Source organism: Melampsora larici-populina (assembly GCF_000204055.1).
Source record: "Melampsora larici-populina 98AG31 unplaced genomic scaffold MELLAscaffold_10, whole genome shotgun sequence".
NCBI classification, from domain to species: Eukaryota; Fungi; Basidiomycota; class Pucciniomycetes; order Pucciniales; family Melampsoraceae; genus Melampsora; species Melampsora laricis-populina.
In genome coordinates, this window is record NW_006768774.1 from 731794 (window position 1) to 757924 (window position 26131).

Genomic DNA, 26131 nt, shown 5'->3' on the forward strand with positions numbered 1-26131 from the left:
TTAAATAGCTTGACCGAAGATTTCACCACGAGAAGTAATAGTACCATTATGATTTAAATTTCTTGGATGATTTAGATGATCAAAACTAAAACTAACTTCAGATGCTTTTTTAGTTTTTTTAAATGATTTTAATTCTTTAGATGATGGTGCAGTAATTGATTGTTTCAAAACACCAATATTCACGATAATCGCATTGACTACGAAAAAAGAACTTATCAAGGGGGACAAAAATGATTCAGTGATAGATAGATTGGATTGATGCATGGATTGATTAATGTTGGATATAAATCAAATTTCACTTACATCAAACTTGCTAAGAAATAAATCCTCCTTTTGCCTCCGTGCAATACGACGTCAGGATCCACAACAAACCATGTACACAAACATAGAAAGGCTATTGTCATCAATGCGAAAAGGAACGAGTTCAAAAGAAGAGTGCGGTCTTTTGAATTGAGGGGGTTCCAATAAACCATCCTCGGAGGACAATTAGTCTGATAATCTCCAATTAAGATAAACAAAGGCCTGATAGTACTCACAAGCTCTATCCATTTCTCTCGTTCCACTATCGTTAGATTTGATACGATTACTTGAATAAGAGTTGAAAGAATCACTATTTCCAGTTACATAACTTTGCCTATTCCTTTCTGAATAAGTTTCTGAATAAGTTCTATAAAAATCAGGATTCGAAATGGGATGAGAAATCAGTTGAATTTTTTGTTTTTGATTTCGTTTTGATTTTTCTTTTGAAATTTGATTCATAAAGATTCTAATCTGATAAGAAAAACATGGTATCCAAATGCTCAGATTGATGATATTCGCTATCACCCAAAATCCAAACCCAATTTGCATTATCAAAGTAAATGATTGAGATAATTGATTGTTTTCTTTCAACATCGGTAAGATTTGAATGAGCTTTGTACCAGGAAGTTCTGTTATGAACCCTTGAGAAGTACAATTAGTTGTACTAGGGAATTTTCCGATTTGTTCAAAGATTTTTATCAATGAAGTTTGTAATGCTCTTGAATGTACGTTAGCAATGATAAAAACAGTAAAGATGGTCACTGTTACTGCTATAGGGATAAAAATCATGATGGCATTTCCGAGGATAGGATTTCGAAGTAAAGATGCCAAACGTGTACGGGCTGGTTGTCCTTCTGGTCGTTGATTTTGACTTATGCCCAAGGTGGCAATCGCAGCGCCCTGAATTGTTTGGACGTTGAAAATTATCAACATTCAACTGGGATCCTGATTGAAAGGTTTCGAAAAACTCATACCCAGACCACACTAAAGTCACGTTTCTCAGTCAGTCATATTCAGAACTTGATCTGATGAGCAAATAGAGTCTCACCAAAAACCTCCTGTCCATAAGGGATACCAAATAAGAGTTTGTACAAGGATCGGATTCGGTAGGACCTGATGAGATATTGCTGATTCAGTCCAGAGTGTTCCCGGTGTAAATTGTGACACCAGAGCCTTAGCGAGGACTCACCCTTCCTTCCCACAACTTTACTTCATCTGTTCCCGAACGCATCGATCGGATCAGCAAACCAAATCGAAGTACTAAGTGAGATAAAGCGTCGAGTTAGGAATCCTCACAAATGATAATCAGTTCAATTCCCAGGGCAACAAAAAGGGACGCCAATGCAAAGGTGGAGCCAACTACATAAAAGCTCGCAAGTCAGCAAAGCGTCTATTTCTCCTAACAAGTAATTCTCATAAAGGTTTAATGACTCGCCATGCGGAGAAAAATAAGTTCCGCTGCTTTTTTTGAGACCACGCATGAACCAAAGACAGCGCTTGTGAGCTCGAATGATCAACGTAGCGCATGTCATCAGAAAGATACTGCAAGTTCGTAAAAATCTAATCACATTGAGCAAACGCTGTGAGAAATGTAATGAAGCCTCAGAACTGGAGACTTACCATCCCGTCAGACCAGCAGCAGCATAAAATGCACCACGCAAGTGAATTCCCGGTTCGGCGCCAATGATATAACTAGCCAATCGAGACTCGGATGTTGGTCTTGATCGATAGATCTTCAATAAATCACAAAGAAATCTCGAAGCGTCCGCCGTTAGTTGATGACTTGTGCTATTGCTCAGACTTGTGCTGTTGTTCAGACTTGTGCTATTGTTCAGACTTGTGCTATTATTCATGATCAGATTAGATTTACTGATGAACCAGGCCCAAGTGAAGCAAGTGAAGCAAGTTATTCAACATGTACATAGTGCTCATCTCGCCAGGGAATTCAAGGATGGACTAGAAGGACCCTTATTAGCTACGAAAACTCAACTTGGTACGTTTTTAGAAATCCTATCACTTCAATTCTTCTCGAGGATATTCCGACCCTTGCACCCAGGCTTGCCTTAAGGGTCTATGTCGGCTTATCATGTCAAGAACGAAGAACTACGAAGCTCCCCAACGCAAAATCCACGAAGATCGATCCTTTTCTAGATCAAGTTATCATTGAAGTCCTTACGAAAAGGTTCACAAGGACAAATGATCCAATCCAACAGACTGAATTCGATGATGAAAAAGTCAAGAAATCACATCTAATTTACAAAAAGCAAACCATACGTTAGAGTGAATGACTGCTTGATAGGCAAGTCATAGATCATGACGACTTACACATCTGGCGATGCTGTTCATGATCAGCATGAGTATTTTTACTTTGTCACTTGAACGCTTTTCCAACTCGAACAAAAACCAAATGTAACATCATAGAGTTAGAACATCATTGGTTCTTTCACACATGGCATCACAAGCACAGAAGAGATGATACCGGGACGCGTCCGGTGTCAAAGTATTCTACATGCATTGCAGGCGAGTGGGTGATCAGGTGGTCTGGGCGATAGCGTCATATTTGGCTGCCTTGAAATCACACCCAGAGAATTCAAGCCATTCCCCCCAGATTTATTCATTTCATTCTAACATTCAAATTGACGTTTTTTTCCAAAAAAGATAAATATAGAGGGACAAGCCTTTCAAGTTTCATGGGCATTTATAGTATTTTACTTTGTATGTCAGTAGTGAAACCCTATGCTGTATGTAGATACAAGGTTAATCACAAAAAAAAAATATCCTTGTTCCAATCCTCATCTTCAGTGGAAGAATCAGATACAACAAACCTGTGTTGACATTGTAGAATCCGGTCCAATGCTTTCCAAACGCAGAAGTTGGTAGAACCCAGTTGGAAGTATTATTCTTGTTGACTTTAAGTGTATCTTGACACTGCAAAAATGATGTATTTTTCCAAGGTGAAAAATGATTGAGTTTAATGCACAAAATGATTGATAATGCAGAATTAATGCAGAATTAATGCAGAATTAATGCAGAAAAACAAATTATTGCAGACTTGATGCATCTTTAATCATTTTGTAAAATAAATGTAATCATTGTTCACCTTGGAAAAACACATTATATTCGCAGTATGATGACGTGTGGGTGTCAATTTTAAAGCATTGGAACTTCAGATGGAGTTGATTAGGCAATAGTGGGGTTCAAGTTGAAACAAATTGGACTTATAATGAGTTTTAAGCAATGTTTGGGAGTCACAAATTATAGTTTTATTTATAAGCCATCCGAGCAGCTTTAGAGCTGCTCAGGTGACTTATAAATTATAAGTCGATGCTTATAATTTTAAGCAAGACAACCTTTTTTTTCACGAAGAAAAAAACATCTTTTGGATTGTGTGTCAACGGCCTTTTTTTTAGTGCTCAACGGTCGATTTTTTTTCTTTTTCTCTCTTGTTGAATCCATAACAGCAGAAATAATGCACTTTGTGAGCCTCTCGTACCTTTGTTTCAGAAGGTTTCAGAGCCTGTTCTTTTTTTACTTAAGACCAACTTTACTTATATATGAGCACTTGTACAAGGCTGTCATTGTGTTTTTTAAGTACCAAGCAGACTAAAAAAGTGGCTCGAGTTGCCTATAATCTTAGCTCAAATTTTTTGACTTGAACCCCACTATTAGTGGGGCAATTTTTAGGAAGCCACCTTGCTTTACCTGGTTATATAACCAGGGCGCGCCACCCTCAAATCCAAACTTAACTAAGTCCCATTGTGCCGGGGTTTATACATAGCAAGCAATGACCAAGGCACGAGGGACTCACTCCTTACCCTGAGCTTTTGGTGTGGTTCCTTGAGATTTTTAGTAGATGAAATTTAGGATTGCCTTTTACCCCAACTTCCCATAATCTACTGTGTAGAAAATGTGGGTATGAAGAAGCGCCTGCTTCTTCTGCATCTTTCTGTCGATTCACTTTTTCACTTGCGTTTGTTGTTATTTTTGTTTCTCAACACAGCAAACAACACGATCCTGAAAATTGGAAATTTGAGCGTGTTGCAAGAATTTTACACAAGACATATACACAGAAACCAAATTTCAAATCGATGAAGTGTGAGGTGTGCAGAGAACAAGGATACTGGACAGATCAAGATTTGAGACATTGCAAAAAGGTCTCAAAGACACTTGCGAGCTCCTCCAATGAACAGGGAGAAGCAACAAACATTGAAAGGCTCACAGAGTGCTTTTCAATAAACATTTCACTTAATTTCATCCATTTGCCTTTCAAAATCAATTGAAATACTACTCATAAAACAGACTGATGAAGCTGATACAAAAAAACAGTTCTAAAGACTCTCAAAGCCTTATAATGTGAATTCTGAGCGATCAGATCAAAGTTTGTAATATGCCATAAGCCCGAGTTAGGTGGCATTGAATCTGATGATGTACAAGTTGATGAGTGTTGATTGATCAAAGAAAAATGATATTAATCTGGTTTGTTAATTGGAGGTGGACTCAAGATTGAATTAAGATAATGATCAGAATGAGTAAGTTCATGAGTTTGAGTTTGATTAGTTGGATGTCTATTGAAATCGAGATGGATTGGTATAGGTGAACGATTCTAAATTTGATGATTCGATGGGCTTGTAGGGGTTCTCTTTGTTTCAGGATAGAATTTGTGAATCATTTACTATTGATTTTGATTGATCTAAAAAGTGCAATGATTCCGTACAAGCAATCATCATTGAGAACTGGTTAATGGGGATTGATTTTGGAAATGAACAATTTTGAAAACCTGTTGTATGTACATATATACACATACACTGGAATCAATCCGCAGTCTCTCCTCCAATTTCAGGATCACATTGTTTGCTGTGTTGAAAAAAAAATAACAACAAACACAAGTGAAAAAGTGAATCGACAGAAAGATGCAGAAGAAGCAGGCACTTCTTCATACCCACTTTTTCTACACAGTAGATTATGGGAAGTTGGGGTAAAAGGCAATCCTAAATTTCCTCTACTAAAAATCTCAAGGAACCACACCAAAAGTTCAGGGTAAGGAGTAAGTCTCTCGTGCCTTGGTCATTGCTTGCTATGTATAAACCCCGGCACAATGAGACTTAGTTAAGTTTGCCCCAAATCCAGCCTCAGCGGGCACGCCCAGGGCGCTCCCCAAGGGTGCGCTTATCATGCCACACCCACCACATGAACCTGGGCTCAACTCTGTGTTATGCCTGGGACATTTTGTAACAAAATCAAATTCTTGAAGAAATTCAAAATCCCAAAATATCAGCAATACAGCTACATACTTGGGTGTAAAGGGCATTGTTGGGATTTACCAAGTGTTGTGCATCTTTCTACAGTGATAAACAAAGTTTGTGGGAATGTTTTTATCACACATCTTCATTTCCCTGGGGGATCAGAAATGTAATGCTGGATAATGATTAGCCATGTTCAAACCTAACCTGGTTGAAAAAAAACAGTACACCCAGTTGTGGTTTGGGTGGTAGCTGTGCATCTATTGACAGACTTTGACAGCTTCCAGCCAAAAATTTGAAGGGGTGTACCCAGTTTTTGTGCAACTGGGTTAATTTAAACATGGCTATTGATGAACAAAGTGCCAGCTGTAAACCTATGGGGAAACAAAAGCTATTAGATCTTTGAAATCACAATTTCAGTGATACAGCTACATACAAGGGCTCAGATGGTACTGTTTGGATCCAATTTTCATTTTCTTGGGGGATTAGAATTGTAGTGCTGGATAATGATTGATGATGGATTGGCAACCAGACAAGGCATGAGGTAGATTGCCTTTCCCTGATAAAAGGTCTTGATCTCAGCTTTGGGAAAGAACAGATGATCTTGTAGGCAAGGTTTTGAGGTCTTAAAGGCAAGTGTCTCTCACACTGGTTTCTACCCCAAACCTATCATTTTTCCTTTCTTTCCCTTTGGGTCTTAGAATCCATCCTTTCCTTCTTTTTACCTCTGGATCATCCTTGTGAAACCAAGTCTATCAAGACTTGGTTTTTGTGTCGATCCCACCCTCCCCACCACCTTTGGAAGTTGTCTCTAGTTCAAGTTATTCCCTACAACAGGGCTAAGCACTACCACCCTTGTGCTTAGGTCCCTGTTTTTCTTTGACATACTCTCATGTTTGGTCCCTTCTTTTATGTCTCCCCAGTTTTAGGCAAACACAACAAACAGACTTTCTCCTCTGGCAGTCCTGGAACAGTCTTCTGAAATATTCTGTGTCCCCAGTCCCCCTCATGAGCTGGTCTTTGTATTGAGGTTTTGGAAGAAATCCTCACCCCACACACGTGAAACCCTTTTCACATCTACATCTGAGTTGTCTTAGTCATAAATTTTACCACTTGATAACTGTGTCCTTGTGGTATTTGTCCAACAATAAGTGTACATGGACTGCCTTTGAGGCACAAAGGCAACTTGTGCACGCTTGTCAACAAGCAAATACCACATGGCCATGGTGGAGGTTCTTATTCTAAATTGCAATAAGATTCTTAATTTGAAACCCCTATCTTGAGGATTTTACATCACATGATACTTCTCACCCAAAGCCAGCACCTCCTGAGACCCAAGAAGGTAATGGAAAAAAGTTCCAGGTGTAAGTCTATGGGGAAAGGACAGTTGTTGAATTTTTGAAATCACAATTTCAGTGATACAGCTACATGCAGGGGTGCAGATGGTACTTTTGGAATCCATCAAGTGTTGTGCATCCTTCTACAGTCATGAACAAAGTTTGTGGGGAACATTTTTCTTGACAGATTTTCTGTGGGCATTAGAAAAGTAATGCTGGAAAGAGTGATGAACAAAGGTTAATACATGAGTCCACGGGCAAGCAAAAGTTTTCGAATTTTTCAAATCACAATATTGTGGCAATATAGTTACATATAGAGGTGCAGATGGTACCAATATGAAATGTTTGATCTTTAGATTTCAAAAGGTAGATGACACCAAAGGGCGTATGATCATCAATAAATGTGAGGATGTACTTCAGATCAGTTTTGGTGAAGGGAGTTATAGGACCAACTAAGTCACTGAGCAGAAGATTGAAGAGAGTCGGAGAGCAATGAAAGAACATGTGGAGAGTGATCTGGTGAGTTCTCCCATTGCACAAGAATCACATGGGTTACAATCCTTTTGAGTCAATGTGATCAATTTGTGCCCTTGAAGAAACAAAATAATGGAATCAGAATGAAGGTGACTCAACTGTTGATACCAAAGAGTAGCAAGTTTTTCTGAGACTTGGTATAAGACAAATGTGCTGAAGAAGGGATCCAGAGACAATTGGTCTTGACATTTCTACACATTATAAGGACCTCCTTCCCTGAAGGATGTGCAATGATTCCAATGTTTTTGTATAAAGATGCATGTACACTATCATCACATAGGTGGCCAACTGAGATCAGGTTACCACTTGACTTTGGAAAGTGCAATACATCTTGAAGAGTGAGAGAATTGAACCTGACTGTTCCCTTGTAATTTCCCCATATATGGGTCCATCTTGAAAGGCAAAATCAATTCAAGTAGGTCAGGTGTTTCAGTACTGACAGTAAACATCTATCAGAGAATGTTGCAAATGATAGGAACATTAGAAGTGGTTGCAGAGAAGGCTGATTCCCAAATACCATCAACATACATCTTCATCTGCTTAGGGAATTGATTGTCAGATTTGAGCTACATCTGAAACAAGAGCATGACTTGATGAAGTTCAAGAGAAGTTTGCCATTTTGGTGTTTGCCAAACTGCATCAGTGTGTCCAAGGTGACCAAGAGAGCATTGGGGAATTGACATAGATGAGTGATCACAAGTTTTTGTCAGGGTGGTTCTCTATGATGGGTAACACTACACAAATTAGAACAGCTGTGTTCAAACCTAACCCGGTTGCCAAAAAAACCCGGTACACACAGTTGGCTTTTTGGCTGGGAGATGTCCAGCAGAACTGTTGGTAAATGTCAATGTGATACACAAAGTCAACACCAAATCAGTATCCAAACTTTGAAGAAAGAATGGTTTTTGAATGAAGGAGTTTGATAGTTACATCCCAAACTGGTACAACTCTTGATGCTCTCAGTACATATGGATTGACCTAAAACTCATGGCAACTGGATTAGGTTTGAACACAGCTAATATTTTCTGGGCATAAAATCTAAATACTGACATGCAAAAATATTGAGCAGTCAGGAAGAGAGAGAGAAAAATACCAAAAAATATGCATATTGCTCTCATGTTTGAGACCTTCGATATAAGTATTGTTTTGTATTTTTAGTGTGCAAAGTGTTGATTGTACTAACAAAAAGCCTCCAGGGTCATCAGATTACAACCTGTAACAGATATTGGAATTTGGCTCATGGGTGAGAAGGGATAATTTGAATTCTAAAATCTCTTGTATCTTTTGCAATTTTCAGTGAAAACACTGGTTTTTAGTTCATTAGAAAGCTAAACTCTGTGAGTTTATATTTCATTGAGACTGAAGGGTGGTATCCAATTCCAAAAAACATCTATGTGGCTATATCTGAAACACTTTTAAATACAAATAACTATTTTTCAGCAAAGCTACAGCTTTGTTGCATTGACAAAACTTTTAGATCAAGGATATGGCTAGACTGTCCCAAAGGCTGTCCACCATATATTTGCAGAAAAAACAAACTGCAAAAGTTTGAAAGATTTTCTGTTTTGTAAAACTTTAAACAAAAATATCCCAACTTGAAACCCCCTATCATATCTCTTGTAGTGTAAGCTGTTCTCTAGAATCACACTTATGTTGTAGAAGACTACCTGATCCTCATGGGTACATAGAATTAAAGATAATGGAACTGTTCCTAGTGGAATAGTAAAGTTTATCAAGGTTAGTATTGGGTAACAGTTTCAATATACAACTCAAGATTCTACAGAGGACAACAGCTTACTACAGGTTAGCAGGAGCAAATTTGGTCAGATTCTAAGCTAAAGAACTTTTGAAGATGAATCTCCAAATAAAATGTGTTCTAAAACAACAGGGATCCTGAAAACTTCATGTCACATATCAATGGTACTTGACCAAGAGTAGTACTATCCTACAAGTAGGAGTAGTGAGGGTGGAGTCCTTAGAGGTCTCAAAGGGAATCTTGGGAAAAGAAGTTTATAACTAAGATGAGTGGATGGGGGGCAAGTCTACAATGGAAATACTAAGCTTTAAACAAAGACTTGTTTGACATGAGTTCTTCTGATGGTTATAAGTGCTCTAAGAAAATGCTTCTCAGCTAAAAAAAGGTTTAATGGTATGTATTTTGTTTCTTCAGGTGGAACTAAGCTATTGGAATAGCAGGAGTCGGACTTGTCAACATGAAAGGTGGTAAGTTTTTTAGGCTGGTAAAGAAGATGCCTTCAACACTTGGGTTGGGAAGAAGGATTCCTTTAATTATACTATGTATGTACCCTGGTGGCCTACTTGTGGTTGGCCAAAGGTGCAGTAGACTAGAGTTAGAAGTTTTGTATTTGTGGTTCAATTGTGAATGCAAACCTTCCACTTCTGGACAGTTTTTCCAAATGCAGATGTGTTTGGCTTTTGTAATTTTTGTCCTCTAAAGTGTTTGGAAAACATTCACACCCCTGACCAACTGTGTAACTTTGGTTGTGTGTAGGAGGGTGATTTTTGAAAATTTGTGGAAAACATAAATTTTCTGTTATGTTTCTGTCAGAGAACATACTTCTTTAGTCGCATAGTTAAACTTATCCAAGTCCCACACTGTGCAGCAAGCGACTTGTGACAAGCCACACTTTTGCCTGTGAAGGGAATCAAGTTTGGTTGGAGAAATGTTCATTCCTTATAAAACTCTTTTACCTATCTGTAGACTTTTGTGAACTATGGAGGAGACTGTTTGTTCCCCTCTCTGAGACACTTCTTTGTATGAAAAAAAAATCTCAAGGAAACCCAGAAGTCTGTCTCCTTCAGAAGTTTGAGATTCTTCAAATTTGATTGTAGCACAACTGCGGGGACAAAACATCGGAATAAAACCTTATGGATTCTTTACTCCTGTTGGTATTCAGAGTGGCTGTAAACAAGATCTTTGTATGTTTTGATCTTTGAGGTGTTCCAACAAAGACACAGCCTCCAAAATTTCTTGCACCGGCAGTTTGAAGTTCTCAACATGTTTTTGGACAGGCATTTGCAGGTAGACAATATAGATATGTAGACCACAAGTTGAGATGGAATTATTCTACTGTAGATGGCGTGGTCAAAGAAGCTGCCAACAGCCTGTTGCTTGACTTGTTTTATAGAAGTACCAGATGGCCCTGTTCTCATGATTGAGGAGCAATGTGTCTAGGAACAGGAGGCAATAGCTGGTACCTTCACGCAATGATCCGTTGAAGACAAAGCACTTATCAAAAATTGTGAGGACCCCCGCCATTTTTTCTTGTGTCAATATTTCTTATAAGTACTACACTGTATTATGAACCGCTCAGCTGATACTTTTACGTGAGGATGAGTTGAATACAGAGTGCTATAAGAATCACTTCATGGACAATTGGTCGCCATGATGAACTCTTTGATGAACTGAGACTATAAGTCTGAGATTCAACCTGATTCCACAGAAGAGCCTTCAACTTTTATAGGGAATGGAAATTTCTCCAGCCAAAATTGATTCCCCTCACAGGCAAAAGCTGCAAAAGCGTGTCTCGTTGTCAACTTGTCATGAGTCCGGGTAGGTCCGGCTGCCTCGCTGCGCTCGAAGCGTGCGAGAACCAGCGTGGGACTTGATTGTGTCGCATTAAGCCGGCTCGCGCAGCCGAGGCTATGAAAAAATCTTATTCTCAGATAGAATTTGATACCCTTTGATATTTTTGAACAAATAGCTTTTTTAATCAGCCACGATGGATGTGTTCAAAGGGAATCTTTAACTGCATATGTATCTCATCTCACCATGCTCTTCATGTTTAGGATACCTACATCTTAAATGAATTGAGTGGTGCGCTACCAAACTTTTCCAGGAACACCACCTAATGAATTGAGAATTGATACCCCTGTTTTTAGTCCTGAATTTGTTGAGTGATCCTTTTTACCGATGATGCGAAAAAGAGGTCGAATCCAAACTTCCATCCTTGTAGAATCGGTTGTGCCTTAAAATGTTGAAGTCGATCTCAAATGAACAGATAAAAACTTATAACCAGAACCACGAAACCAATTCATGTCTTCCTTCAGAGTAGTCACTTCATCATCATAATTCTCATCCTCATCCTCATCATCCATTCATCAATCAATCGATCGATCCATTCATCCATCTCATTAGATCTCAATCCTGACTTGCCTTCTCTGTCTTCACTTTGATTCACCCGAAGCAATTTTATCCAGATTTGAATGCTTTCAACTTTTTCTCACATACATACCATCGCGATTTGATTGCAATCTTGAAGTTTCCAAGTATCATCCATCATCCATCATCATCATCATCATCATCATTGATACAATAATTCTAGATATGTACTAGACTATAGATTATAATTATTAACTTCATTCATTTTACCGATTCCTTCCGAACGGATTCAAACTGCATACTTCCATATCTCCAATCACATCTCAACTTGAAAATCCCCTCATCGTCCCTTTCTTTCTCTTTCCCGCTTCGGCTTCCATCAGATCTGGGGGGCGTTTACGAAGATTGAAGTCTTGTTTGGCCTACTTGTGCCAAGAGACAATTAAATCGAAATATAAGCCACCTAAGCTATCTTAGTTACCTACCCGTAGGATCAACAAGGTCAGTGGATACTATGATGTAGTAGTCAGCTTATGTGTGACTGTCTCTTCTCTGCATACTGTCAGAAACTAATCATCCCTTGATGCATCTCACTTTTCTCACCTCATCGCGACCTGCTTCCCCTTTACTTTTTTTTTTCTTCCTCATCCGTCTTGGTCATCTAGCTACAAAACTTCATCACCTCTTTACCTAGCAGCAAGACGGTACCACTTCGATTCATCAAATTTGAAAACCTCACTCACTAATCACATCCCCTTCATCCACTAGACTCACCACATCATCCTTTTTATCTCTCATTACCACTCAGCATGGGTCACAACGCCGTAGTCAATCAGGGTTTCCTCATTCTCTCTCTCTCCATACCTGATCCATCTGCCAGGCCTGGAACGAGTGCCGGTCAGACGAAGAAGAAGAAGCAAAATATCATCCAACGCACCACTTACTCAATACTCTACGCCGATGGACGGCTCGAATGTTACCCTGGCGATCCCTTCTCTGTGGGCTCAAGATATGAGGCTTCCAAAGCTACTAACATCCTCTATATCTCACAAACTACCGGTTGGGCATCGGTCACTCTTGTTGCCGATAACTCTGATCAGCCTCCCGAGGAATGTCTATCATTTGCCATTCGTCGCAAACCCCCGATCTCGAACCAGTCCAACAATTGGAAACATCTCGGTCTTGATGCAGAATTGATGGCTTTACCGACTAGCCCCACTAGCAACACGTCGGATTTGAAGGATCGTAAAACTTTGAAGGGCTTTTTAGGAATTCGCGGCAAGAGAACGAAAAGCGTGGGAACTCGTAGCGTCAGCCTACAGTCTATCAACGTTCTTGACAGCTCGGTTCCCCCTCTTCCCACCAAGTCGATCGACGGTCTATCGGACCTCAGTCGAACCTCACATTGTTCAACCTTACTCAAGTCTCAGCCCTTGACTCAGCAGGATCTTCAATTCAATCAAGCTCTACCTGACCCTTTGATCTTCTCCGTTGATTCCATTCCAGCCAAACTCTCGTGGATCAAAGGCTTTGAGAAAGTTTTGGTGGACCCACCTCAAGTTCTTCCATCTAACGATCTTCCAATCAAACTTGAATTTTCGCGACATGTGACACCCTCCGATTTGTCACCTCTCATGTCTTCTCCAGCCTCTTCCCCCCATCTCAATCTCACCTTGCCCTCCTCATCGCTACCCGGTCATGAATCCGACCTGAAGCCTCATCCCCTCACACATTCCTCTTCAATAGGTTGTTTGAGTACCCATAAAATTACACCCGTCTTCAAATCATCACCTCTACCAAGTGCGATCTCTCTTGGAGCAGAGCTGCCTTCTGCGTCCTCGAAACCTTGTGTGACTCATCCTACCACCATCTCGAAGACGCCTGCTCCCACACCCTTGGCATCTCCCTTTACTGCCCCTCCCAAACCATCCGTTTTACCTGAGAGCACAGGTGCAGTACCTGCTTGGATCAAATCTGTTCGGAACGCGAACGAAAAGAAGATTGGACTCGAATCTGCAGCATCGTCGCCTATTCCCAGAGCCCCCAACTCACTTGTACAGCCATCTATCAAATCACAATCATCTCAAGCCTCTCTTAACATGTCTTCAGCCTTTTCCGCATCTAACAACTCTGCTTATATGTCAGACAGACGTGGTACCTTTGGGCACGGAAATGGTATTTCCAAATTCACTCCCTTTAATCAACTACGTTCTATTGGTAATTCAGTTGTCACGAATCTAAAGCGATCTGGCTCTAACCACGAGTCCTCTGAAGTGCTCCCCGTATCTCATGATGGTGGGCCTAAGGTAGTTGACGATGACCACTCAAGTAAATCGAGTGACCTGATCACGTCTAGTCATGCCTACTCTTTCGAAGCCAGCTCATTGGATGCATTTGAAGTAGGACCGAAAGACAAAGCTTTTCGCTTCCTCTTGCCCAAGAAGAAACGAATTGGATCTATTGTTGAAGTGGCCGGCACTGATCTAAGCGATTCATCTCCAGCAATCCCTCATAACTCATCTAATCTCTACTCTCTTTCCCGCACTAACTCGATATCCGATCAACGTTCGAACTCTAAAAAGCTTGTATCCGAACCTACTTCCTTCCGTTCTACCCCTGCACAGATTCAGCGAGAACGTGAAGCAGATTCTGAGAACTTTACGCAACTTTATCCTATGAATGCAATCGGTGACTCTAAGACTGGCTTTGGTTCGGGTCAGGGGGCTCACCCGTATTATACTATCCCCTCATTACAAGACTCTCACTTGGGTATGAAAACTCCTCATTCAAAAGAGTCCTTCACCGAGTGGCTATCAGCAGCAGCGGGCCAAGCCGCTCACGAGTTGGAATCTCCTCGTGCGAGAGTCCCTCTAGGATCAGCTGACAAGCTTCGTGCCCTCCTCCCGACACCCCAAAGAGGTTGTAGGCGTGTTATGAGTGGGGTAAGCGTTGCGGCATTCCCTTAGAAGTCCCATAGAGTCTTTATATCTGACCATATTCCACTCTCTTCCACAGGATGCCAAATCAGCCTCTGAAAACGCAAGTCTTTCGCCAGCAACAGTAGACTCCACTTACCACTCTGATCGATCGCCTTCTACGACGATTTCCGAAGAGACGCCCTCTCACAAGATGAATTGCTCTTTGTCCCCTGACAACCTTGATCAAAATTCATCCTCGTCTACGCCTCATCATCCAAGGTTTGGCCGATCGATCGAGACGGCCGAACCAAAGCTCGCAAACGACAAATGGGTCACTAATCATATCATTCCACCACAAGAATTGATCCACCAACTTCAACCTAGCGCATCAGAGAACTCGAGTCTTTGGTTACGGTCTCCTGCTCGGTTCTCTGATAACGCGCAGTTCCTCAAGTCCCTTAGTGAGAACCAACAATTAGCTCTGAAGCAAAGTGGCCAAAACCTGAAGGCGGCGCTCGCCGGGTCTGATGCCAATGGTGACGTGGGTAATGCTGAACCTGGCTCACACGACCTTGCCACCTCGATCCGCCCTCAGATCCCCGGAATTCCATTCCCAAAAGTGAAACCCCAAGCGGTCAATAGTGTACCCTCTCTTCCTGTTCCTGCTCGAAGAAGACGGCGCCAAAATAGTAACGGCAGTACCCCAAACTCCAAGTCTACTTCCGCTCAGAGCTCAACATCGAAAGGAAACGAGTTAAGCGAGTCACAGTCCCAAATGGTGTCTTCTCGTCTACCTAACCACCGATCACGCACTATATCTCAAGGTAATATTTTCAGCTCTCTTCCTTTCCCTAACATGAATCTGCGACTGAAAGGGTGCGACTCATTTATAGATTCCCCTTCTGCCACTCATGTGATGCGCATGCCCTCGCACAAACTGTCAATATCCGACTTGGCGTCTGCTGTTGATGATGACTTTGGTGACCTCGGACAGTGGGCCACGAAGGAGAATGATGAAAATTTGGCCAGCGAAGTTTACACTCATGATGGGATGACCACTAAGGCCATTAAAGGACAACCTGCAAATGATTTCAATAGTGCCGCTCTTACTCCGACCTATAAAACCGTCTTTGACCTTGCACCGGCCCCCAAAAGCAGCTTTGGACAAAACCTCTACATGAACTCCAACTCACTCTCAACCGATAACCAATCATATCGCCGTGGTAGTCAAAGTACATTAAGAGGACTATGAGTACCTTCTCATTTGTTTGTAGACTAGGGTCAATTTATCAATGCTGCTCTTGAAGCAAACGGTTCATGATCACCCTTTCGTTTACCACCTTCAGCACACGCGCAATTCTTTCCCTTGGACAGTACAATATTCCGAATATCTTTCCGCAGTGTTTATATAATCTTATCCGCCAAAGTTAGTCCTTACGATCACGGTTTAGTTCATTGAGCTCTGTCAGGTCTCCATCAGTTATCTTGCATGCATCACATCCCTTTCTTCTTGCACCCCTTTCTGCCTGTCAGCTGGACTCGAGATTTTACACTTGTATGCATCCCTGTTCATCACCTATACGCCAATGTTTCAGCGAAGTCCTTTTCAGTTTTTTCCCTTTAATTCTCTTTTTCTCTATTCTGGTCTCCTCATTGCTAGTCTTTCCTATTTATTGCCCTCATTGATTAACATTTGTATCAGTTTTTTTTCTATTGACCTCTACGGCTAGCTTGTTTTAAAATTCTCTTTCTTCCTTCTACGGTCTTTTTTCTGTTTGCTGAACCCACACAGAAGCTTGCTGGCTGTAGGAGGATACTTCAACAAAAGACTTAAATAGAGAGGTTATCAATACATAATATATATAGAACCGTACATAATAAAGTTGACTGATGTAGTAGTAACAAATGAGTTTATTTGGTTTTCATGCGTCTTCCCTTTGATTTTCCTTGCCATTTATCTTTTATTGTTAACGGAATCCCTCCATAGTAATTTTCTTTGCAAGATTCATTTTTCTTTCAATAAGTCGTCTTGTACGTTTAATTTTAACCTTTGAAAGATTTGTTTTGTTTTATTCAATTTGTAATTGTTTTAATTTGATTTTTTGATTTTCTCTTTTTTCCATATTGGATGGTATTAATCAAACATTTTTTTTTCCCTAGAAATGAACTCTTTAAATATTGCACTTGATTAATATGTTTGGAGTAATTATTCTTTTGAAAGAAGTTTGAAGATTAACAAATCCAACTTGATCAATTTTGACATGACTTTGAAATCATCAATCTGCTTGCTAAGACTTCTGCAAGCGAAGGGTTTTGAGATGTTACCATTGTATTAAAATAGGAAAGAATCTAATTGGTTTCTTGAACATAAGACAGATTAGGATTTGTCTATGTGTTTCTGAAATTTATCATGTTTGTCCTAGAGGAGATTCTGATCCTTGAAGAAAAGAAAATCAAAGTGTTCCTCTTGAAGACTTCTTGAGGATTCAAATTCTATTGTTTATCAGAATTGTGGTCACTTGAGAAATTACCTCATATATCACGGGGTAATCCATACCGCTGTGTTTCTAGCAGAGATTCTTGCTGTACGGCCAGATCGTTGGTGGTGCACGGCCACCGCCAGATGGTCAAGAGCGCGGCGGTTGAGCAGGAAGACTGGCTGACTGCCATAAGATGGGCCTTTTCATTTGGCGGCCTATAGATTGTCTCCAGGCAGGGTTTGTACACTGCCAATCATGGGTGAGCTGATTGAGTGAAGCTCTTTGTTCCTTCCCATAGCCACATCATCCACCTCATGTGGGTTGAGGCATCAATGTTGAGGAGATCCCAGACTAAAGAATGGATTCTAGGAGCTTTCATGGTTTCAAGATAATGAAAAGGTGGTGAGAAGCATGTCTATGGAGGCAAATATGAAAGAACAGAGTTTGATTCCACAGCCTTTGATTTGGTGTTCCTTGAAGTTGAAGACAGTTCCTTTGACTGTCTTCTGAGCCAGCTACAGGTTTGGTACATAGATATCTTGCCAGACCCGCTGGTGGGGTGATTGGCTGATATTGGGCCAAGGGCCAAAAAAAATGGCTTTTGGCTTTGAAACAGCTGGTAAGGGTGTGTTCACTTAAGCCACTTCTGGAGAAAAATCACATTCTGCAAAATTTAAAGTGTCTATTTGGTGGAGTGTGTTTCTTTTGTGGATTAAAAAATTCATAGAATGTGATTTCTGGTCAGAATTTCCTCAAGTGAATGTGCCCTTAAGAGCATCTCCAACGCGCCTGAATCTGAATGACTCATACAGGTAATTTATTTCTTTGGCTGGACAGCTGTATTTCTTTTTCAGCAACATGTCAGGACAGGTCCCTCCAGCGCACAATCTGAACTTCATTCTCAGTTCCTCTTGAGGTTCAACCCACGTCACTCAAAGTCCCTTTTTGTCCAGACGTGAGCAGTCACCTACCTATCTGATTATCACAATACGTAACGAGTTCGACATATGGACAATTATTTTAGTCAACGTTCGGGCAAAAACCGTTGAGATACTAGTTTTTCAGCGATTCAGCCAGGTCCGCAAATTTGCGGACCTGAGCATGGGAGTGTGTCATTTCCCAAAAACCAAGTCCGCACCATGGGCCAGGTGTGAGACCTTGGCCTTGGCGCTGGAGGACGATTTTCTGAAAAACAGCAATACAGGTTACGTTTTTGACATAAACGTAACGTTTAGTCATTCAGATTTGCGAGCGTTGGAGATGCTCTAACCATCCATAATTTGGAGACCACTTTTATTCTGGTATCTCAACCAAAAAAAAAATTCCTTGCAGTGTAGGTGATCAAAATGTGAAAAGGAAAAGCAATTTAGTATACAGGCTCAGCTCTAAGTTTATACATTCAATCTTTGAGACTTGTTTTACAGTTGTTGTCAAAAAGCTTGTCCAAATTTGCCTGCAAGACTCAAGCAATCTGGCAGTAAATTGGTGACAAGCTTCTTGAAAATGACTGTATCAAAATCTCCCAACAGAAAGAACAAGCTGCATAAGCCTTGATAATGCATAGAAAAAATGTTGAATCTTGATGCTTTTTATTGCCAAAATTGATAACAGAATTGCATAACCCATCAAAATGCACACCCAAAAGTCTTCCAGCCAAATTATGTGATTGTGCGGGTTTGACTGTAAGAGTTTTGAAATTATACCGCTACTGAACCAAATGATCAAATGATCATTCCAAGGAAAAATAAAATTAAATCATGCACTGCCAGGTTTCAACACTCTCCCAAATAGAATAATGTATGTATTTTTTTTGCAACCATCAATTCACATTTATAGGACAATAATCAATGATTCCAAAAAAAAAATGAATAATCATCTCAATTGGGAGAGTGTTTAATCCTGACAGTGCATGAAAAAGTATATTTGATTCATCTTTAAAGACTCTGCAAGCTTGGGGAAAAAGATACCCTCAGAGTCAACTTATTGTGAATTAGAATACACATTTATTTTGATCTAAACAATTGGTTTAATAATGATGATCTCTTTCAATCCATCACCCAAAAAAAAGTAAATCAAAAAAAATCCAAAATCATATCTAAAATATCCAACGAGAGAAACCAAAAAAAACACATCCTTGAATCCCAACCATTGTAGAAAAAAAAACAGATTCCCATTTTCCATGTCAAACAAAAGTAAATTTCATTCCATCACCCTTCACCATTTTCCTACACCCATCTAACCCAACGATCCTTTCAATCCGATTAGAATCCAAATCAGAAAACAAAACTTTAACTTTAACTTCTTCTACATCCACTCTACCTTTCTCAAATGGATATTCATTACAAAACTCTAAATAATAATCCGAATGGATCGGTGGTGAATAAAAGAGAATCTCTTTAGCTCCTCTTAGTTTGTATCGATGATAGAAATGAAACCTTTCGGTGACTATTAGAAATGAAACGTGTTGATTGAAAAAAGCAGATCGAGCTGCATTGATTTCAGATGGAGTTGAGTATCTGAGAAAAAAAATCAAAAAGATTAAAAGAAAAAAGGATCAAATTGAGTTTTCTTTTTCGTGTGATTTTTTTTTTGCTGATGAAAGAAAAACACTCACTCTGAAATTGACACAAATTTGATCTCATCCAATGTTCTCATATATTCTTCAAGTTTAACAAACTCAAAATAATCCGTCACAAAGATCATAATCCCACCCAAACCTGATTTCACCATAGCAGAAGCCAAGAGTGGTATCAAAAGTTTTTCCTTAAAGACCTTTAACCTCATCTCTTCTTCTTCTTGTAGATCTTCATCAAACTTAAACTTTAACCAAGTTTGTTGTAAGCCAGGTTTGAGTTTCCATAGAATTCCAGATCGAATCAAATTAGCTTGATAGAATTCAATCGATTTACCCGATTGATTCGTAAGTCTTCTAAATAATGAAGTTTGTTCGGGTGAACTTAAAGATGAGAGTAAGATAGTTTGTCTTAGATGTTTTGCATGATCGTCTAGATACCATGGTTTGACTCTTGAGAAATCGGTATCCCTAGGTTTACTTGGGATTTGATTTAGATGATCAAAAAGAAACTGAAAGATGTAGGATTTGATTAATCTCATTTCGATTCTTGACAGTATTAGTCCAATTTGACTTACCTCTACATGATCCCAATTTTGCATCAGCATCACATCCATTTGATCAGCAATGACCATCTCGATAGAAGAAAGAAAATCAGCATCCCTACAAAAAGTAAAGCCACACACCCGCCCCCCCCGCAAAAATAAAATCAATTTGATTTCCTTTAATTTTTTTTCACAATCAATTCAAATGAACATCAACACACCCTTCTTTTTCAATCAATTTTCTTAATCCAACTGGACTTCCAATAATCCAATCCGATTGAAAAAAATTAGAATACAGTTTAAGTTGAGTTGGATTAGAAGTCAATTGGATGCCTAATTTGAAATCATCATCTACATTTCCAGCAAAGATCATTCGATGTTCTAATGTATATTTCTCTCTAGCTTCATCTGTTTCTAATTTATCTTCTGTTCCTTTAGGTAAAGTATATTCTTTTTCGAATCGATCGAATCCTTTTGGAATCGATTCTTTGGATGGGTTTGGACTTGTTGTGTATTTGATCAGTTTGGTTACCCAATCGTATGCTGATGATCTGAATGGTAATAAGATCAACACTTTCGGTCGTGTGAATCCTTGGTCTCTTAAATCAGGTTCGATCATCTCGGGAGTAGGTTTGGTTTGAGTTGTGGAATCATTAGGGTCTTGTACTGTAGAGACAGGAGTGATGTTTTGTTGAGCGATACGAGCCAAATGTTTATCGTTTTTTAAAACTTGACGTCTGGTTCTAAACATACCAACAAATTCAAATCAATTTAACCCAACCTACCAAATCAAATTAAAAACTTTACAAACTCTTTAACATGTTCTAAAGTCCATAAAGCAATCGAAATACGGAAATCAACTCTAGATTGATTATAAGGTAGGTTTGTAAACCAAAGATCTTGATATGTTTTTAAACTTTCAAACACTTGAGTTTGATGACTTGTAAGATTTTCGATCCATTGATTTCGAGTCTTAACAATCTAAAACCGCAAAACAACACAAAAAACCATCAGAAAACCCCCCCACTATTTTGAAGAAAGTGAATTGATTGAATGTACTTTGGGAATAGGTTTTGATGAAGAATCAAGTTGATGAGGTATAGGAGAATTGATTGAATATCGAATGATACGTTTTTCATCAAGTTTTGAATTCGAAGTCAGTTTCCAATTCTTCCAATCTTTTGATAACTCGATTCTTGTTGAATTTAATAAACTTGTTTCAGCTCCAAAATGATTCGAATAGAAATCTTCTACCAAGGTTTCTTGATCTAAACCAAAAGAACTGTAAGTGTGGGATTCTTGCTTTTCAAAGATCTTGAGATCATCACTTACTTGAACTTTCAAGAATTCCAGTTGATGTAGATTCTAATGAGATTTGATTGATTGAATGGGTTTGATGAGTGATTGATTTTGAAATAGATGAACGAGCAATCGAATTCCAATCTCTTTGAATAGGTGTTTGAGATTTAGATAAACTTTTCGTTGGTTTTGCTGCTGTTACATTTAAGAGTGTTAATAGTTTGACTCTTGCATTGTCTATTTTGATGGAAGTTGATTCTGAATTGGATTGGATTGAATGTTTTGACATCTTTAATGAGAATATGAATAATGCAAGTTTTGAGAATTCTGGTGGTTCACAATCAGATTGGAAAAATGTTACATATATCATCAGTTGACTTGTAAGCTTGTGGGTTTGTAAGTCATCCGCAGTAAATTACATGTTACATGTTACAGTCATCTTCGATTGATTTCATTTTTTTTGGTTTCTTTCAACTTCCACTTTATCATTTCTTACCAACATCATCATCATCATGGCACCTAAATCAATCTTCAGAGGTCCAGATGCAAAACATTATGCAGTCGTTCATAGATCTCAACGTGATCCACTCATCAATGACCCAGAAGCAGGTGATCGAGTTTTGTACGAAGTCGAAAGACCAAATGAAATTAAATCAAAACGAAAACATCAAGTCAGTCTAATATCTTTTAAACTCTCTCTCTCTCAAAGAAAAACTTTAACCAAACCTATCTTGATGTTTGACTTTTTTGAATTTGATTAGGGTCAATCTAGATCTGAACTTGAATCTTCCCTTGGTTCACAAACCACTTCAATCAGACCTAATGTAGGAGAAGCAACCATGTATGATATCTTTTATGATGATTCAGAATACGATTACATGCAACATTTAAAACCAGTAGGAGTCTCCAAAGATGCAATCTTACTTAACAAACCAGAAGCACGTCAGGAAAAACCCAAGAGCTTTGGATTACGAGAAGAAAATCCATCATCAGCTTCATCTTCATCATCAAGATTACCCAACTCAGTTTTACCTACACCTAATGAACAAATCTTATCTTACAAAGATCACTTGGAATTCGCTTTACCTTCTAATTCTGCTTTATCAGATGGACTGATACCTGCTATAAATGATCCATCGATTCGTGAGATTATGGAAGCACTTGAAGATGATGCGTTTGTAGAGGAAGAAGCCAATGATGCGTTTTTCGGTCAGATTGTAAAAGATGGAGAACGGGATGATGGAGATGAACCTGAATGGATTAACGAATTAAAAGATCAACCTGTTGAACTTACTCAATGGGATAGAACTGTTGGTCAATTTAAACAATCTACAAAAGAACGTCAAGTATCAGATGATGGTAGGTCTGATGTATCTTCAAATGATCAAGATCATCTTCAATTCTCAAGGTCTGGAAAAGATGTTGGGAAGAAGAAGTCAGGGTCAAGTCAGTTTGGTAGTAAGGCAGGATCAGCTTTTAGTATGAGTAGTTCAGCAATGTATAGGAATGAAGGATTATCTAATCTGGATGATCGATTTGATAAGGTGCAAATCTTCTTTTGACTTTCAAAAAAAAAGATTGACTCTTTTTAATTTTGTTTAATTTTTTTTTCTCGGGGGGGGGTGTTCGGATGTTTTGATTATAGATTGAAAAAGAATATGAAGATTCAGATGAAGATTCAGATACAGCATCCGAAAACTCAAATCAAACAGCAACACCTAATACGATGTATGAAGAAAGAGAAGATTTTGAAGAGATCATGAATGATTTCTTAGATCGATTTGAAGTATTAGGAGGAAAGATGAAACCGATTTTAAAAGGTAAAACCCCATTAGAGAAATTAGATACCTTACGAAAAGAGATTTTGATTGAAGATGAAGATAGGGATGAAGATTTAGAAAGAAGATTGATGAAAGAGAAGATCTTGATTAGATTAGATGAAGAAGAAAAGAAAGAGATGAGAAGGGTGGTGAAAGAAACCGAAGTACTTGAGTTTGAAACTATTGAAGATCGACATAATAAATGGGATTGTGAAAGTATTTTAAGTTGAGTGTTTGAGGAAATTGAATTCAATCATTTCAAAGATGAGATGAAGGATTTTCAAAATGATGACTGATTTGTTTTTAAAAAAATAGGTACATATTCTAATGTTGAAAATCATCCACGAGTTATACGGATTAGAGATACATTAGATCATGTCAAAAAACAAACTGAAGTAGCTACTAAAGTTGAAATCGATCGGTTAACTGGATTTCCTGTCGTTAATGGTCAAATCGTTCGTGGTACCATCAACACCCAAGAAACAAAAGATGACGAAGAAGAAGATAGTGATGATGACAGTGATGCAGAAACAAGTGGTAAGATACAATTAATTCAAGTTTTTGAGCAGGTTTCTTTGATTATTGATGATACTTTTGATCATGGGATCTGAAAAAAAATAGTACCTATTAGAGAAACGATTAAACGTGATAGGAATGAAGATAAGGAATCTAAAAAACTAAGAAAAGCAGAAGTTAAAATGGAACGTGCTGTAAGTCTCTCTTTCTCTCTATGACAACAATCATCGATCCATCTTAATTTTCTTTTTTGGTTTCGTTTTTTTTTCTACATCATAGGCAAGACGTCAAGAGAAAAAGAATACAAAAGTGAGCTTTGTAGATGAAAGAAATAAACAACAAAAGATAGCACAAAGATTAGCTATTAGGAAAGCTTCTGATGTAGCTGGTTTAGGTGGAAAATCAATTGTGGCTTTATTATAGTTTTCTTTTTGGGTGGTTTTTTGATATCATTGTTTTTTTTCTTTGGGTTTGATTGAGAATCGTTTGAGTATAATGTTTGGTTTATGATTTAACTTACATTTTGGTGAGTCTGGGAGATTATAGTCCAAGCTAAGGAAAGTCACCAGGGTTTACTTGTATGTGTTGAGCTCTAGATGGTTTGGTTTTATTCAAGTAGAAAAAAAAACAGAAAAAGTTGTTTAAGGCGCATTCACTTAGGGTGCGTTCACTTAAGGAAATTCTGACCAGAAATCACATTCTGTGAAATTTTTAATGCAAAAATGAAACATGCTCCACCAAATAGACACTTTAAAGTTTGCAGAATGTGATTTCTCCCCAAAAATTTCTTAAGTGAACATGCCCTCAATCTTCCTGAAAAATTACTTTTGAGAAGTTGTTTACAATTTCAACAAAAACCTGTCATAATGCATATTTCAATGCATTTAGGCCTAAATGCATACAAATATGCATTATGTGGGTTTATGCCTATTTGCATAACCTGCGATAATGCATAGCAAAAATTGTCTCCCCAATTTATGCATTAGCACAGGTTTGACTGTACAACACAAATAAAGAATCTTTTTCTCCAATGAGATCTTTTATAATTCAGCTATCAGTAAACTGTACATAAGGATTCCTTGCTTTTTGGTGGTATTTGAGTTGATCTGATCAGAGACTTGAAAGGTTTCTTTTAACTACATAGGTTCAAGGATCAGTGGTTCAGTTGATCTGGATCAAGAGCTTTGAGTAGATGATTGCGCGTATTTTCAAGAAATCAAAGTGACTTGCTTAAGTTTATGAACACTAGATTGACTTTTTCAATGATGAAATATCTATATCACATCAGTCAGGATCTATCAAATCAGTTGTATTGTGATTCAAATTCAATCAGATATGATATGGGCGCTCTCACCCACAAGTTGATTGAGTAACTGCTGAGCAATTCCAACACAAAAGTGGATCATGAGACTCTGACAGACTCTGACCACATAAAAGACTTTGACTCATTGAATTTAAGAGTGATATCTTGATCAAATGAAAATATCACATTTCTAAGAACCTCTTAAAACATCTCACAAGAAAATATCAAAACTATCCTATTTTTGAGAGAAAGAAACACATGACTAAAAACCCAGATTCATAGATTATATACTTATATATACAATAGCCGTGTTCAAACCTAACCCGGTTGCCCAAAGACCCGGTACACCCAGTTGATTTTTTGGCGGTAGTGGGTATACCCGGTCACGAAGTCAAGTTTGAGACCTCATGGACCCAGATTTGAATCACCCACTCACCTGCATTACCACTGCCAAACTCCACCTGCTAATGCTCTATCACCACGTATACCAAACTCCGCCCTTCGTACCGACGTCTTGGCCTGGTTGAAGTATTTCTTTGCACTTCAAGTAGTGTCCTTGGCCAACAGTTATCAACAATCTCGCAAGATCCCCACCGACTTCACTACGATCTTGGCAGCAGTCATCACCTTGATCAGCTCGACTCAGATGAAGATACAAGTGAACAAGACTGCCTCCTTATGATGGCTTCTCACTTGATGTTAGCAGATACCTTCATTCCATCATCCAGTCAAGTAAGTTAATCAATTCAAACAATCTCAACTGAAGAAACTAACCATTATGAATGATTTCAAAATCACTCTACATAGGATATTCTCTAGATATATCAAGTTTAACGACTTCAACTCCAATCAAAGAAATTATTCTCATCCTCGTCGTAATCATATTCATATTCAACTTTTCAAATAACTTCATATTTAGTCCGAATTCAACATCGACTAAACTAAAACTGAACAAATCGATTACCAAATCCACCGTTAAATTATGAACAAAATTTGACCAACCTATCGATCATCAAAACCCGAATCAACTCAAAATCATCATCTTATAATTTGAAAACAAAGATAATGATGATTTAGACTTGATTTCAGTAAGTTTGGTTTTACCAAATTTAAGAACTTAGTCAGGCAATGAGGTTTTACCTTT

General features: G+C 38.7%; 4 protein-coding genes across 4 annotated transcripts; 2 read left to right on the forward strand and 2 right to left on the reverse strand.

The window, feature by feature from the left end:
* MELLADRAFT_104617 (uncharacterized protein) lies at positions 1 to 2153 on the reverse strand (the record flags this gene model as incomplete). The annotated part of the gene is made up of 5 exons (XM_007407877.1): positions 1 to 197; positions 537 to 667; positions 893 to 1200; positions 1490 to 1560; positions 1934 to 2153. The coding sequence occupies 5 exons, from the start codon at positions 2151 to 2153 to the stop codon at positions 1 to 3; spliced, it is 927 nt and encodes a 308-aa protein (XP_007407939.1).
* A 10102-nt stretch (positions 2154 to 12255) lies between these two features.
* MELLADRAFT_115880 (uncharacterized protein) lies at positions 12256 to 15704 on the forward strand (the record flags this gene model as incomplete). The annotated part of the gene is made up of 3 exons (XM_007407696.1): positions 12256 to 14476; positions 14550 to 15276; positions 15346 to 15704. 3 exons carry the CDS (start codon positions 12344 to 12346, stop codon positions 15702 to 15704), a joined length of 3219 nt encoding a protein of 1072 aa, XP_007407758.1.
* A 3405-nt stretch (positions 15705 to 19109) lies between these two features.
* MELLADRAFT_115881 (uncharacterized protein) lies at positions 19110 to 21637 on the reverse strand (the record flags this gene model as incomplete). The annotated part of the gene is made up of 7 exons (XM_007407876.1): positions 19110 to 19448; positions 19547 to 20016; positions 20083 to 20167; positions 20271 to 20792; positions 20861 to 21030; positions 21109 to 21317; positions 21382 to 21637. The coding sequence occupies 7 exons, from the start codon at positions 21635 to 21637 to the stop codon at positions 19115 to 19117; spliced, it is 2046 nt and encodes a 681-aa protein (XP_007407938.1).
* Positions 21638 to 21860: 223 nt separating this feature from the next.
* MELLADRAFT_84321 (uncharacterized protein) lies at positions 21861 to 24107 on the forward strand (the record flags this gene model as incomplete). Its single annotated transcript, XM_007407697.1, has 6 exons — positions 21861 to 22019; positions 22110 to 22892; positions 22994 to 23393; positions 23484 to 23705; positions 23790 to 23878; positions 23964 to 24107. The coding sequence occupies 6 exons, from the start codon at positions 21861 to 21863 to the stop codon at positions 24105 to 24107; spliced, it is 1797 nt and encodes a 598-aa protein (XP_007407759.1).
* Positions 24108 to 26131: the final 2024 nt, after the last annotated feature.